Source organism: Podarcis liolepis (genome assembly GCF_965112155.1).
Source record: "Podarcis liolepis genome assembly, chromosome: 2".
In the NCBI taxonomy this organism is placed as follows: Eukaryota; Metazoa; Chordata; class Lepidosauria; order Squamata; family Lacertidae; genus Podarcis; species Podarcis liolepis.
Window position 1 is genome coordinate 79,695,820 of NC_139555.1, and position 15,859 is coordinate 79,711,678.

Genomic DNA, 15,859 nt, shown 5'->3' on the forward strand with positions numbered 1-15,859 from the left:
ATGGAAATAAAGCATACAAATACATATATGCATTACCTATTTACCTCATGAACAAACACATCTCTTATGGTCAGGGCACCTATTGTGCTATTCTTAAGAAACAGCATACTATCAAATGGTTTGTAATAGAACATTATTCCACTGCTTGTGTCTAGCTACCATTCAGCAAACATTTCACTAACATGCTGCTCTCTTCCTTGGAACTAATTAATGGGACATATTAATGGACAGAATTTGTATCGGGTGGCTGTTCTCCCTCTTGGACAATCTACAGTCTTCAGATTATTTTCATCATTCTTGAAGTTATCCAATCAAGATAAAGATTACAGCACTGGTATTGCTCTTATTACTTCATCACAACATAATGAACTCACTACTCCTTGTTTTGTTTTTAACAATTGGTCTTAAACTTTAATGCCTAGCCAGATAATTTCCTGGGTTTGCATAGGCTGCTGGGCTAAACTAATGATTCACTCCTATAATTAAAGAGGTTATATGTTAAATCCTAGATTACCCCTGCTTCTGTGGCAAATGATGCTGAGAGGTTCCTATATATTAAGGCAAGAGTCTCTGAGCAGGGGCACAAGTGGCCAACTGTTCTAATCCTACTTCTTTACTGATAGCACTTCCTTCTTTATCCCTCATCCATTTAATGAACAATTTTGAGAGTATTTTTTGAAAGAGCAAAGAGTCAGAAATCAAAATTCAAGACTCAATTGCTTAATGGAAACTCCGCTTCAGTCTTTATAAATTGAGAGATTACCGTATTTTACCAAGGCTGTAACCTTGCTCTATTTATTTCAATCAAAGCAGGTCCACATGTGTCCCAGTTCTCTGATCCAACAGAATCTGCAAGGAGCAGCCGAATTGTGCCTTTATAGACGAAGTTCCACTGATCTGCTGCTAAGCACGGAAAGAGGGAACTTTCAACAACCCATTGACCTGATCAGTAGAATTGTGGTTATTTGAAAGGGCTACATACATTGCTCTGCTGTTAGACCGGGCAGGCTGCAAATGCAATCCAAAACCATGATCTGCTGGGTTAGAATGCATGCGGATGGAGTGGAGGTCTCCCTCCACCTAGCCCAGGATTACTGCACTGCTCCCTGCTCCACATTCCAGCCGCTGCTCTGATGTCTGGCAGGCTTCCCACTGGCAGTAGCCCATGGAAAGTTCCAGGGATGGGGATGAACTGGTATGGGCTTTCCTGGATCCCCAACCAGCCCCACTGCCCTCACCCAACAGCACCAGGCCCAGTGACTATGCCAACTCCAGATTGGTGCTGTCCAGAGCAGGCTTTTGCCTACCCTGCCTTCCACCTGGGTCAACATGAGCAGTGCAGCTGTGGATGCTGTGGTGGTTATGCCACTGCATCATCTCCCACCCCTGCCTGGCTGGGGTTTGAATTCCTCTGCCACAAGCACAATTCTTATCAGGCTTCAGGAAATCAAATCCCTCCCACGGTGGCAGCCAAGAAGCAGATAAACAAGAAGAGTTCTTATCAAATATTTTATTCAATATTCACAGAGAGACGAAGAAAAGTAGTTTCTCTTAGATAATGGCGTTACTCCAAGTAAAGTCACACCCCCTCAATCTCTTCTATTCTGCGTCATCCCTGCGTCAGCTGATCTGAGTTTTCTGCCTCTGAGCTTTCTGTTCTACTACTCTCAATGCCTGCCTGGTCCTGGGGGAGGGGGGCAGGAATATTTCTAAAGACACTGAGTCTGTCTCTTCCTGCTGTTCCTCTCCCATTATTTCCCAGCTTCTCCCCTCTGCAGTCTCTGAACTATGACCTTCTGCAAAACACTGTTATAAATCTATACTGTCCTCCTGTTCTTGGGAAGGTTCGGGGAGGGGGCGATCCCCACCATTCCTCCTCAGTCCAGCTGCTGACAACTCTATCTTACAAGGGATGCACAACACAGAAGTCTGCTTCCACAAGCATGGAACACCTGGCTGGATTGGCGCACAAGGAGAGTGCTAGTTAGCAGGCAAAAGGCATCTGAGTCAGAATTTACCCTCCAAAAATGGAACTGGTGAAAAATTACTGAATTTATTTTCAGTTACCTACTGATTATCTCAACAAATTATAAATCCACAATGTATCAATCCGTATCCATCTATCTAACATTTTGGGTAATGATAATAGAGATGTTATATAACAGACAAGAATCATGATGTTCTCAGGGTATGGTATGGCACCTTGCTGAAGCCACACAGGACTGAGTTTAGGCAGTGCCTGGTTGGGAGACTACCTCAAAACCACACACACTTTATTTTGGGTTGTATGATGGAAGGAAGGTCGGAAATAAATGTAAGAAAATAAAACAATAAATAAATCACATTACCTCTTTCTTTTTTTACTCATCCATGGTTGGGTCAAGTCTACACACCTCCTCTTACTCTCAGTGATTCATATAGACAGTATAAAAAAATGCTTACACGCAATCTTAGAAATCAAAATAGGTCACATGGGATACTATTTAAAACACAATAAAGTAATTTCTTTTGCTTTTTTATTGAAAAATTATTAAAAGGAAATAAAAGGAAAACAATACAATAACTTTCAATACACCCATCTTAGTTTACACATATAGCTCAATATAAGCCATCCAAATAGGTGGCAAGGGTACGAAGGTCTTCCCACCACTGCATAATAAATGGTGGGTATTTACCCTCCAAGGCTCTCCTTTATTACTTAAAGAACTCACAAAATCCATTTTTGTTGTCTTACCATTAATACCCATGTAATTTAGTTAACTCTCCAAATATCTATTTTATACATTTTATTTGTTAGCACTAAGCAGGAGTATCCTTGCTGTTAATATAGCTAGGCAACGAAACTGTGCAGCCTTATCATACAAGTCATATCATGGGGTGCAAGTCTCACCGGCTACAGTCCAGCACACAGTTAAGCCTGTTTACGCTGACTGATTTCAATGGGCTTAAAGTGTGCTTAACTGTACTGGCCAGTCCATAGTCACAGCTATTTATTTTCACTTTCAGTTCCAGACTTCTAAAATCAGAAACTGGTTGAATTCTTTGCATCTGTTTTCACTGCAGAAAACGTAGGCCAGATTCTTGTGCCTGAACTGAAGCAAACAGTGGTAAGCAGTTCTCACCTTACCAATAAATTAAAAATGAACAAATCCTCAGAGTTCTTAAAGTAACACGTCCCTAAGATCAGTTTCCATACCTGGGGATTGGAAAGTGGCCAATATAGAACCATTTTTTAAAAAAGGGATCCAGGGAAGATCCAAGATATGACAGGCTGTTCCTGGTAAAATAGCAGAAAGCATTATCAAACAGATAATAACCCAAGCATATAGAAGAACAAGTAACACAGGGAGCTGCTATTTACTGAGCCGGGCAATTGGTCCACTGCTTTATTTCTATTGTAGATTAGGGCTGCTTATTTCTTTAGAGTATGGATGTGTTAAGACACTGGTTCAAAAACACCTGTGATTTTATATTTATGCTGCACTGTCATTTCTTTGTTTTTTTATATAATAAATGGATGCTTCTCTTTAGCATCCAAAGAAACCTTTGGTGTGGTATGAATGAACTGTTCAAACAGATCTTTTGAACGGCACTCAGTTGTGACTCCTGCAAAAGGTTACAGAGAACCAGACAGAGGGCCTTCTCGGTAGTCGTGCCCGCCCTGTGGAATGCCCTCCCATCAGATGTCAAGGAAATAAGCAGCTATCCTATTTTTAAAAGGTATCTGAAGGCAACCCTGTTTAGGGAAGTTTTTAATATTTAATGCTGTGTTGTTTTTAACACTCGATTGGGAGCCGCCCAGAGTGGCTGGGGAAACTCAGCCAGATTGGCAGAGTATAAATAATAAATTATTCTTAAATTATTATAAAAGTCCCCATCTCTCAAAGCATGTTTTAGGGCCGTGTGTGAAGAACAAACTCTACACATGTAACAGCATGTTGTAGATAAAGTGGCATTTCAAATGAAATCATTAATCCAACAGATTGGGACCAAACAGAAGATCCCTGGGTCCATATTGAACTTGCCCCAGCCATGCCAGCATTCTGAGCACTTCCCTTCTTTAAATTTTTAGAATCGGTGATAAAGGGAGTTGAATCCCTTTTAAAAAACTACAATCTTGACATGGAAAAATCAAAGGAAAATGTTGGCCTCTGGAACGTCGCCATTACGGTAACTCCCTTTCTAGACCATCCTGCCTTTTATCAAGGCAGATAAATTTATCTGCCATTTATCAATAAGATAAATATTGGCACACAAAGAATGGAAAAACAGAGGCTTATACTCACTCTATAAAGGCAAAGCAATAGGTAAAGAAAGGTTAAAGGAAAATCTAAATGATCTGCACCCCAACTGGCTCCAGATTCTCCGATATTGTTCATTTGCAGTTGTTTGCTCTCTTATGACATTTGAAACAAGGTGCATTGAATCCCACTGTGATATGAAAGGTGTGGTTTCATTGATTTATGGTGTGCTCATGGAATATTACATTGGGAATGAAAAAGGTTTGCACGTAGTATGAGAGACTGAAATAGGCAAAGAAATCAATGATAATGAGTCGGAAGGCATATGGAGGACCCCACCTTTAAGAACCATTTCATCTCACCTTCAAGAAGCTTCTTTGAAGGTCGTCCTCAGGTGGCAATGGACTCTGGTTCGCGTAGCAAAAATCAACAAATCCTTATCCCCTCTTTGTGGGAGGGGATGTGGGAATAGGAGAACATATTTTCATGCTTGGTGGGAATGTAAATTTGTCCACACATTTTGGACAAAGGTCTTCGGTATCATTTCTAAAATTGCTACACCTCTCTCACCAAATCTAGCTTTAGCTCTGCTCTCATTAAATCTAGATTCTGATCTCACTATTCAACATAAAGATCTAATTTTCTTTTTCCTGACGGCTGCACATTTGGTGATAGCGTATTTTTGGAAATTCCAGGCTGAGCTACCCCTTGAAGTTGGATTCAAAAATATCTGGAATGTGGCTATTTCAGAGCGATTAACTGGGCTTAGAAGGGTAGCAAAAGGTGTTATAATGATGAAACCTGGTCCCCCTTCTTTTCTTACGTAAGGGAAGTTGATAGCAAATCTCTCCCACTAATTTCACAAACATGTCTGTAGAGAGCCTATACTGACCATTAATGCTCTAAGGTTATGTAAAATGATGTTATTTATTATTTATTGAATTTATATACCTCCCTATACCCGGAGGTCTCAGGACAGTTCAGAGAATAATGCGATATTTGTTTATTTTGTTTGTGTGCATACTGTATTGAGTAAAATAAAGGAAGACACAAATGGGAAGAGTGCTATGGGGCTCTTAACCTGCCTGCAGGTTTCCATAGGCATCTGGTCCATCACTGTAGCAACAGGATGCTAGACCAGATGGACCTTTGGTCTTGCTATGCTTTTGTTAAATATCTCAGGAGAACCACTGCTTGGAAGAGATGAAGTTCCAAGGAATGCAATTTAAAATCCAGCTGCACAGCTTCAGATAGTGGTTTTACTGATATTGCAGCCTGAGCAACTGACTACTTGTCATCTGTTTCGCAAATGGTACTGACAGGAAGTGGGAAAGGAACTTATGCATTATGTGATCACATAAAAGAGTTGTTTTCTGACTTCCTGCCAGCGCCATTTTCCATTAGGTAGCAGAGCACCCAGACGGCTACTACCACTTTCCTAGAGAAAAGTGTGGTCAGCTGCTCCATTCACCAAGCAAGCAGTTGGGTAGACAAGCAGAGCAGGAAAGGGCAGTTACACTGAAACAATGGCAAATGGGGAGAAGCAAAGCCATGGCAGCAGAAGGCGGAAGTCACCATAAGGCATCTCACCAGGGCTGCCTCAAACCACTGCTGCAGGCAATGGGAAGCCAGTGCCAGAGTCCATGGGTGCCTTTTCTCACCCCAGCAACTTATTTTTTTCCTTCTAGCAGAAGTCTCTCAAGTTGCTCTGGAGGGCCTTCCAAAGGAAAGAGTTTTAGGGGGACACAGTACTCTGCTGCCAGAGAGATTCGCTGAAAAGATATTAGCTAATACAGCTGCAACTGATGGAAAGAACAGATGGTGATACATCTATAGCAACAGCAGTTTAAATAAGGCAAGTGCCAAAGGTGCACGCTTGCAACGCTGCCTGCCAGCTGTTAAAGTGAGCTTAAGAATCATAGCTGGCTCAATACTGGCCAAAAGGTCACTAGGACACACGTAAATGGAACGTGAACTTCCTGAGTCCTTTTCTTGGCTTGCTAATAGTTGTTGTGCCACATCTGTCAGAGAAATCCATTTCTAGAGCAGAAATATTGGTGTATTGAGGTGAGGGTCAGCAAAAGAACCATTGTGCTCAAGCTCTATATACACAGCTATAGCCCCTCAGTCTCACAATTACAAAACTGGAAGTACATAAACTACAATTCTTGAAGCTTATGTACCCAACTTTTTTTAAAAAAGGAACATTCCAGCCACAGTACAATCCCTGTCCTAAGATGAAAGACAAGGTACAAGACTAAATATCTAGGTTAATCATGTGAGATGGTGGCAGAAAAATAATCACTAAGTGTAAGACAAGGACCAGAAGAAAAGTTGAAAATTGTCTTTGATTTGCTGAAAAACCATTCACCATCTGTTTTAGTCACAACTGATTTTCACTTAATCAGTAAGCACCATGTTTAGGTAGAGCCAGGGCTGCTTATATGCACCAAATGCAGACAAAAGGAATAAAGACATGCAATTTAATTGGTGATACGTGGTGTTCTATGATAGTTCAGTGTTTCAAACTGCCATGTATTAACGGCAAGAACTTGAATGCTAAATGACAGAAATTAATTAGCAGTAAGTAATCCACTGTCAGTATCATTATGGTAGGACGCAACGTAACAATTTTCAAATATTTTACAGTATCTTGAACAGGCTTCCAGCCAGTAATTAACACAGAAAACTGTAACAAAAGAGTGTGGAAAACTGAATACATTAACTGCTTCAAAAACAAACAAAAAAAGCTGACATTTCCCACCTTTTCCAGTTTTACATGGGAATTAGAATCATTATGTTCTATGATTAAATGTATTAAATAGCTTTGTCATAAAACTTGTTTTAGAACTGTCCTCTATGCTTACAGTTCTCTTGTATCTGAACATGTCAAATGCCCAGAATTAATGTTAACCTCCTATTTTACAAGCAGATCATTCACCGTAATTGCAGCTTGGTAGCCTTACCTGTAACCCAGTAAAAAGAATTGGTAATAGTTGATCCTTTCATTACTACCAGTTTTGACCAATCACAAGAACAGCACAGTGTAGAAATACAGAAGGGTTCTGCTGGGTGCTGCAGTTTCTGCTGTTGTTAATTGGATTTGTAAATGGTAATCTGGGAGGAGCCAGTAGCAGCCTACTTTCTCTTCAACCTACATGCGGAACACTAAATGTGCTATGTAGATAATTATCCCAAATACTGCTTTCTTGGGCCTGGCCTATATTACAAAGCCATTGCAATGCAGTATTCTTCCTTGTTATTTTTGAAGTTAATTAATTCAAAACTGCCAGTTAAGATACACACCTTAATTCAGTAATTTTAGGTATCCAACAAGCATTTCTTGATGAACACTTATATTAAAAGTTAATAATGAAAAGGAAAATGAAGTTAACCATTTTGAAATAAGAATGCCTTTCTTATCTAGAAAGCACCCCTTTATTCTTAAGAGGTAAATGAAGTTTACCACTTTGGAACAGTGATTATAGTTTCACACTCTAATATTGACAATATAATATTTATGTTAAAACAGATTATGTTTTCGTACTACCTCTCTAGACTGTTTTGCTTCTTCCTGTGACTTTTAAACACAGAATTTGGAAGATAAAGCTAAGTTAACTGGGCTGAGCATGGTAAAAGCAACCTTGTATATATCCCTATAAATGTTACTTGCCTGTTGGGGGCTGGCACAGGAGCGATGGAGAGCTCAGACCCTCTTCTAGCAGTCTGTTGGGCATAAAAAAGGGTCCTTCCTTTTCCACTAACCCACTCACTCACCTCATGGCTACTAGGCAGCTGCTTAAATAACAGGCTGGTATTTTGTTTTGTTTTGTTTTTAAAAACTGCAGCTGCCAGCATCTGATAAGGCAAGTTTGTAAGGCATCCCTTTGGTAAATTCATTCATTCATTCTCTTCCATTTTAAAAACATTTGTATACCGCCCTTTATTCAATACATTCCTGGGTGGTATAAGAAATAAAGCAGTAAAATATACAATAAAACCAAAACGTCACCAGTAATATAAGGCAGCAGATAAAACACAGAGCAGGTATTAGCCAAATTAGCCTCAGAAAACAGAAATGTCTGCACACATACATACATAATTTTATTTGCATGCCGTCTTTCCATAGTTCAACCCATGCTCAAGACGGCTTACAAAGTGGAAAAAATAAATAATTACAACATAATAAAGTAGTCATAAACACTAAATATAAAAATACACAACAAAATCAAACAATTTCCACACAAATCATAAGATCTAAAATAAAGATACAAATAATTAACAGCAATAGCTGAAAAAACCAACAAAACTCCCTAACCCCCCCAGCCCAATAGCCTCAGGTTTTGTAGCTGGAATCAGTCAGGGCCCTGCTCTCCCAGGCCAGGTGAAAAGGGGCCTGCAAGGCATGGAGCGGGTTTTCCCGGACTCACAGCCAAGATGGTCCAAGGTTTAGACCAAGATGGTCCAAGACGATGCATGTTTTAAATATGTTTTTATTTTGTTGTTAATTGTCTTTTTATTAGTGTCTGCTGCACTAGGCAGTAAAATAAGCTAGTGGTTGGCTCAAAGCAACTCAGAAAGAGCTTAATGGCACAGTGGGGATCTTAACTTGCGCCTCCCCAGTCCTAGTTTGAACTCCTACAACACACTGGCTGAAATTGTGACTCTTCTACACACTACAGAAGTGAACTTTACTGCACTGTTTTATTTGACCTTCCGGCTGCTCCTTTTCTACAGCTGATACAGCACATAGTTGCCACTGTATTCACCCTAGCCTACTCTCTTTGGAATACAGTAACGTATATTCACAGAACTTTAGGAGGAGGTATCTATTCGTTTTATGCAAGCAAGAAAACTCCTGCCCAAGACCTAAGCCTGAACAGCAAATAAGCCTGGAAAATAGTGTGTCAGCTAAATGCTTATATTTGACCGGCCAGCAAAGACACTGGGATTATAAACAACTGAAATTATTGGGTCATTGCATATGTTACACTTATACCTAAACAGGATAGTGATCAAATATCATTCTCTCTTTTTTTCTTTCTTTTTCTTTCATTTTTTTCTTTTATTCTTCAGTTCTGTATTTTGCAACTTTTTAAATAATGGATTAAAAAGAAAGAGCTAACAATGCACTTCAGAACTTTGGCTGCATCCAGCCAATTCTGAAATTTGAAGCATTGCGTCACTTGTTTATATATTCCCTTGCTACCATAAAGGACTTTACAGAAACTGTTGATAAGAGAAAGAAGGGAAAGAAAATTGCTTCAAAAGCAATTGTATGTATCACCTTATATATATTGCTTGTATATATCACCCTGGGATTAATTATCCCACAGGCCTGGGGCCCAATTTTTACTAACTAGGATGAAAGCTTGCTAGAAACAATAAGTTCTTTCTAAGCACCAAGAGTCAAGGGAACAGTGCAGAAGAAAAAAATAATTAGCTCCACATAATCAGCTAGGAAGCTAATCAGTTTTATTGCTGTTATTATGTGAATAACAGTAAAAAAAAATCAAGGCAGAAACCAAAACCAGATAACTAATTTTTGTTATTAATTAGTAAAAACAATGTATATGTGAAAACACTCACTTTTTATTTATTTTCTAATAGCTCTGTCAAACAAAACTAGGTTAAGTAAGCACAACATTTAGCCTCAAGAGCTCTAATACCACAAGCACAAACACAAATATCAACGAATGAAAAACATGTTTTTTTCCAGAGCAAAGGATTCAAGAAGAAAAGTTATTATGTAATAACACCGCATATGCTTACCCAAGATGTGTACTCCCTGTGTCTTAGGTCATAGCTACTATTTGAGTAAGCACAATATTTCAGTGCTGCTAAATCCCACCAGTGCAGTCACTAAACCCAATTGGGAGGCCATGGTAACTCATCGTTAAAATTGTCAAACAGTGGTACAATTCTAACCAGATTAAGCATTTCTAAATCTAATTTATCTCAACATGAGAACAAAATGTGTGCTTATCTCCCACTGAAATCATGGGACTTTTAACATGTCTAATGTTAGTGTGATTGGTTCTGAAGTTAAAAAGCTTCTGCTAGACTACAGGAAAAATTACTGGCAGAATTGGGCAGATGCAAGTTGTTTTTAAAAGCACAAGTATAATCAGTGAACATGTAAAGGAAAAGCTTTAACTTAAGCAGAACACACTTCCCATAGCCATTAGTGAGATACAAATAAAATCAGGCTTTTGACACTGCCAGTAAAGCTGTGAGCTGTCAAATACGCAAAAGTAAAAACTGATCTTGTTTGAATCAATTCCCTTACCTAAGCCCATTTCCTTCATAAACTGGAAAAAAATAGTTAAATTATCAGAGCTGATGAAAAACCACAAACACAAAGAGTTGTCTATAGCTTTTAGATGACTTTCAATTGCTAGCATGTAAGAAATAACTCCCAAGTATGACCAAGGGCTTCTCAACAGCCACCTGGAGGACCATCTTGTTCCTTGCAAGCCTGTCTAGGCACTGAGATCTTCTAGAGAGGTCATTCTCTCTGTCCTGCTGACAAATTACTTAAGTGCAGATGAGAACCACTGAAATTAATGAATATTGACTAAGTTAGGTCGATTAATTTCATTAGGGCTACTCTGAGCAGGGCTACTTCATTGAATCCAACCCATTGTTTTTCATTAGTGGCCACTATTAGCCACCTCTGTATAGTACCAATATATATCATCTGTACATCAATATACCAGTTTCCAGACCCTCTCTTTCTAAAGTCTGTGGAAATACCAAATGAGGGAAAGGGAATAGTTTGCACACTAGTTTGAAAACATGTACAGACAACACAGATAGGAGCTGTCATTTTAGATGACACTATCGCAGGAAGGTGTGTACAATTGCAAACCACTATGTATAAAGGAACACTGTGAGAAAATGAGCCCTGTGATTCGCAAAGGCTACATTGTACATGGCCTCCGAGTAGACTGAAATTAATCAAGTCCATTAATTTCAATAGGTCTATTTTGAGTATGACTTAGTTGAATATCACCCATAACAATTATCTTGGATTCTCTAGAAATGCATAGGTGTTAAAAGTTTAAAGAAACAGTAATTATCAGTTATTTTTTTCAAGGCAGTTATAGGTTTTCTACTCCAACAAAATTCTTAGAACTGCATGTTTTTATGTGAATAAACTAGTCTACTGCAGAAAAGTAAATTTATATTTGTTACTCTGCCCATTACCAGCACAAGAGCCTCACCCATGAGGGTAGGGAACCCTTATGCTCAAAAAGGTTCCCACCCCTGCCTTAGAGTGCACTGCATATTCAGTGCTTGGATATTTTTGCAAGTAATACAAAAAGGTACCCCCTCCTATCATTTCATCACAGCATTTTTATTTGTCTGTAGAAAACATCCCCTAATTATCCACACTAGATGGATTTAATGTAAGTTACATCCCTTGCATCTTGACAAAGGCAGGTGACAAAGTACCTTCAGATCAGACAGAAGACAGTATTTTAGTAGTGCTAAGTTGTCTGAAAAGGTTTTTACTTTCCACAGCTTCTATCTTTCCACTGTCATCTGGTGGCCAATTCTCTGAAACAACACAAAAAGTCTGAAGCACCCGATTGCCAAAGTGCAGGAGTCCAAGCAGCCACGTGCCTCTTCAGAAGGAGAGGAGAGGAACCCTCATCCTCTTGTCTCCAGATTTCCCGATTTAGTTCGGGTTTGTTCCCCCCACCCCCACCCCAAGCTTTTTTGACCATATCACTGAAGGGGCGAGGGCTCCCCTGTTTGGAGTGAGACGCAGCCTAGGAACTAAAAGTAAACCCTACCTATGTGGGGAAGCAGCCTGGAAGATGAGTGGATGGGTCATGGAATCATAAGCATCGTAGAGTTTGAAAGGGAACCCCCAGGGTCATCTAGTCCAACCCCCTGCAATGCAGGAATCTCAACCCGAGCATCCATGGCAGGTGGCCAGCCAGCGTGTGAGTGACCCACAGAGCAGCATCCCTGACGGTCACCTGAGAAGCGCATAGGGGCAGCGGAGGAAGCCGTCTGTGGGGTGGGAGAAAAGCTTATAGGTGTGTGGGGGGGGGGTGCAACTCAGGACTCCGAAAACCGAGGAAGCAGCACCGGGGGAGCTGCGAGGCTGGCTAGGGAGAGCCTCGCCTCGTAGCCCTCGGGGAGCCGCCCCCCTCCGGTGGGGGGGGAAGGGCAGACGCCGCGGGAGCATATCCTGCGAAGCGGCGGAAGCGAACCCACCTCGTCACGGTCGGCTTCTGAGGCGGCGGCGGCGGGGCGGAGAAACCCCCCATCCGGCGCTCCCGGACCTCCTCTCCGCGCCGGGCCCGGCCGGCATTGGGGAAGGCCCGAGGGATGGGAGGGCCCGTCCCGCCTTCCAGGCGGCGGCTTCTTGAAAAGGCGAGGCGAAGCCAAGAGGAGCGGCCTCCGAACAAAAAAAGCGCCGCGGGTGCGCCTGCGCGGCCCGCCAGGCCAGGCCTCGTTTGGGCTTGTTGCCATGGTGACAGGCCGGCGGGAAAAACGAAACCGGGGAGGGAGGGGCGGAGGGAGGCCTTTCCTTCAGCGCCAGGTGCTGGCCGCCCGTGCTCTGTTGGAGGGGAAACGGCACGGGGGGCGGGCTGTTGGGGTTTGGTTGACCGCCTCCCGCTTCGTCCAGTGGGGCTTTGTAGCTTCACGGCAAAAAGTAAGAGCGCTCGTAAGTTTAAACTGGGCCCCGTTGCCCTTAGAATCAAAGAATTTGGAAGGGACCTCCGAGGGTCATCTAGTCCAACCCCTGCAATATAGGCATCTCAACTGAAGCATTATGACAGGTGGCCATCCAACCTCTGCTTAAAAACCTCCAAGGATGGAGAGTCCACCACTTTCCGATGGAGTCCGTTCCACTGTCAAAACAGCTCTTACCATTATCAGCATCATCACCATCATTATAGGCTGGATATCCCACAGCATCGAGGCTCCATGAGGCTTGGCACTCCTGTGCAACAGATCCACTTTCTGCCATCAAAATGCAGTTCTAGTCGCTACCTTCCATGCATTCACATACCTATGGTTCATTTAGCTTCCCTTTCTGTCAGTATTTGTATACAAACTACATATATTGTCACCAGATCCTGTTTCATAACATTTTGCAGAATCTTGTATAACCTTTAAAAAAAAACAAATAATAAAAATTATATGTGTTTGTGTGTATATAAACTCAGGTTGTGCTATTAAAAGTTGATTTATCATTGTGTGAAAACGTGCTTCCCTCACCACACGCAAAAATCGGACCTTTTTTGCAATAATGAAAGTGATGAGAAAATGGACTGGGGAGTGTGGGGTACAAATTTGCTTGATGCAATGTCATATAATTATGTGGCAAATCAGAAAGCTCAGTAAGGAACTAATGTGTTTAATCTTCCTGAAAATTTGTGTATGCAAATCAGTTTTCATCCTAGTTCATTTGCCATTTGCAGGAACATTAAAGAACACTGGGTGTTTGCAGACTATTGATTTTATGTTTTTACTGCTGTAAACAGCTTAGATATATTTTTATGATATAGCAGTATACAAATATTTTATATAAGTTATTATTTTGCTTATGGTTGAGTTTAATTGTTTTTGAATGTTTTAAGTATCTGTTTTAACTGTCTATTACTGATATATTTAATGTGTGGTGTGTTTGGAATTTTTTGCTTGGAGGTTTTAGTACAATAAGTGGTATATAATTTTTATTTATTTATTCTTTATTATCAGCTCTAATAATAAATCTGATGTTGAAATTCCCTGAGTCAAGAAAAGAGAAAGAAACCCAATAGCCCCAATAAATATGCCAAAGAATTAGAAGTTTTTCTCCTTCTGGGAGACTTTATTGTTGTCCTCAGCCCAGTAGCAAGCAGGTCAAAAGGGAAGGGAGAGAATAGGGTCCCATTGTACTATGCCAAGCTTTAAGGTCATCTAGGGATACAAAATGTTGCTGGAATACTGAATTGCTCCATTGTTCTTCTACAGTGCAAGTCAACACAAGAGATGAAGAAAGAACACTGCTTTCTTTATTCCATCAGTTAAAATTAGGGTTTCTGAGCCGGTACTCTGTCTCTTGGGTCAATTTATGGCCTAAACAGTATCTGCCAATATGTGTAACAAACCCAAATGTATTTTCTTTTCCTTACCGCTTCAGGAATGGAGAATCAGCTGGGGTATTAAATTCATTCCAATCCTCGCCTAACACTTCACTCCAAATTGACCTCTAAGCTGCCTCTTCCTGCCGGGTTCCAACTGTGTTTTTGCAGCTATTTATTCTGAACCCCACTTTTCAGACTATTATCATATCCCAAGATTAACAGGGAGAGAGAGAGACAAAGCACTGTCACCAGGCTTACAAAGACACAGAAAGGAAGGGGAAAGGCAAAAGAAGGAGAGCAGTTGAAGGCCAGATCTAAGCAAAAAGAAGTGTTGGTTATTTATACCCAGTTCAGGCCCACCTGATCATCCCCTGCTAATAACAGCCGTTGGTGGCATATGTGGTCAGTGGATAGGATCAGAGGGTTCTTTTGCTTCATTTAATGGTGGGCTGTGTGAATTCACTCTCACCAGATGCAGTAATGGGCACTAAATTGAGTGGTTTTCAAAGAGGGTTAGACAAATTTATGGAGGATAAGGCTATCAATGGCTATTAGCAAGGATACTGATACCTGTGTTCCACCTCAATGTCAGAGGCATTTGTGGATGGAGAGGACCTGACTGCTTCCTGGTGACCCAGCAACCAGTGGGAGCTGGCCAGTCCATTGGGCAATCAGGAAACAGAATTTAAGTTTCCTCAGATAGGGGCTACCTGAGAGAGCACAGCCAGAGATTGTCTGTGAGTTAGACAGGGATCTGGGATTAGAGATAGGAACATTCTGTCTGGGTGGACAGAAGGCTTGCATTGCTATCTGAGCAGACTCAAATAAGAATTATTTCTCAGTGGGGACAGCAAATTGGCTCTCTGTTAAAGATAGGGATTGTCTGTGGGCAAAGTTCTAACTACCTGGGGAAGTTTAGGGCTCTAGAAGGTACTGGGAATGTTTTACAGGTAGTGCAAGGCAGTAGTCATCCTAGAAATAATCTTTTAAAGCATGAAGTTAAGGAATATCCTAAATATCTCTGTAAAGAGAGTTTTTTTAAAAAAAAATAAACAAAGTTAAAAAACTTTCACTAAACGATAATCTCTTTGAGCATAAACAAAATTCTTGTTTTGTTCTAAAAGCGTCTCATCCTTACTCTGGGTGACGATTAAGCAGTCACAGGTTCCCCTCCACCTAACTAATACTTTGCTGCTGGATAAACATAAAGGCTACTGCAAAGAGTTAATTGGGAACCTCTGCTGTGGGAATGGAGGGTGAGATTTATCTAATAATACACCTAAAAAAGCAATTATCAGGGCTGCCCACTTGAATAAAATATTGTGGGCGCCCAGGTGAGCCCTGCCCCACATGATCGATCACATGATGCAGTGCACACACACTATTTGAATGGAAATGCCTATCAACTTTGTGGGGGCCTGGCCCCCTAAAATAGTTTATTGTGGGAGCCAAAGTCCCCATGGCCCCTAGGAGATGGTTCCTATGGCAACCATGTTACCCAGCACCCTACTTAAGTGAGGGTGT

At 41.0% G+C, this 15,859-nt stretch overlaps 1 protein-coding gene across 4 annotated transcripts in view; it reads right to left on the reverse strand.

Moving 5' to 3' along the window:
• The window catches only part of PTPDC1 (protein tyrosine phosphatase domain containing 1), a 32,941-nt gene extending 20,217 nt beyond the window's left edge, over positions 1-12,724 (reverse strand). The window contains exons 1-2 of one of the 4 annotated variants that reach the window (XM_083489305.1): positions 12,474-12,688; positions 11,700-11,804 (exon numbers count right to left, since the gene is read on the reverse strand). Coding sequence is in view for 2 of the 4 variants with exons in the window: in XM_083489302.1 (XP_083345428.1) it covers positions 3,197-3,299 (103 nt within the window). In the remaining 2 variants the exon portion in view is untranslated. Of the gene's footprint in view, positions 1-3,196; positions 3,402-7,207; positions 7,307-11,699; positions 11,805-12,473 lie in introns of those variants that run through there. The other 3 variants (XM_083489304.1, XM_083489303.1, XM_083489302.1) reach the window with 3 other exon arrangements.
• Between the last annotated feature and the right edge of the window lie 3,135 nt (positions 12,725-15,859).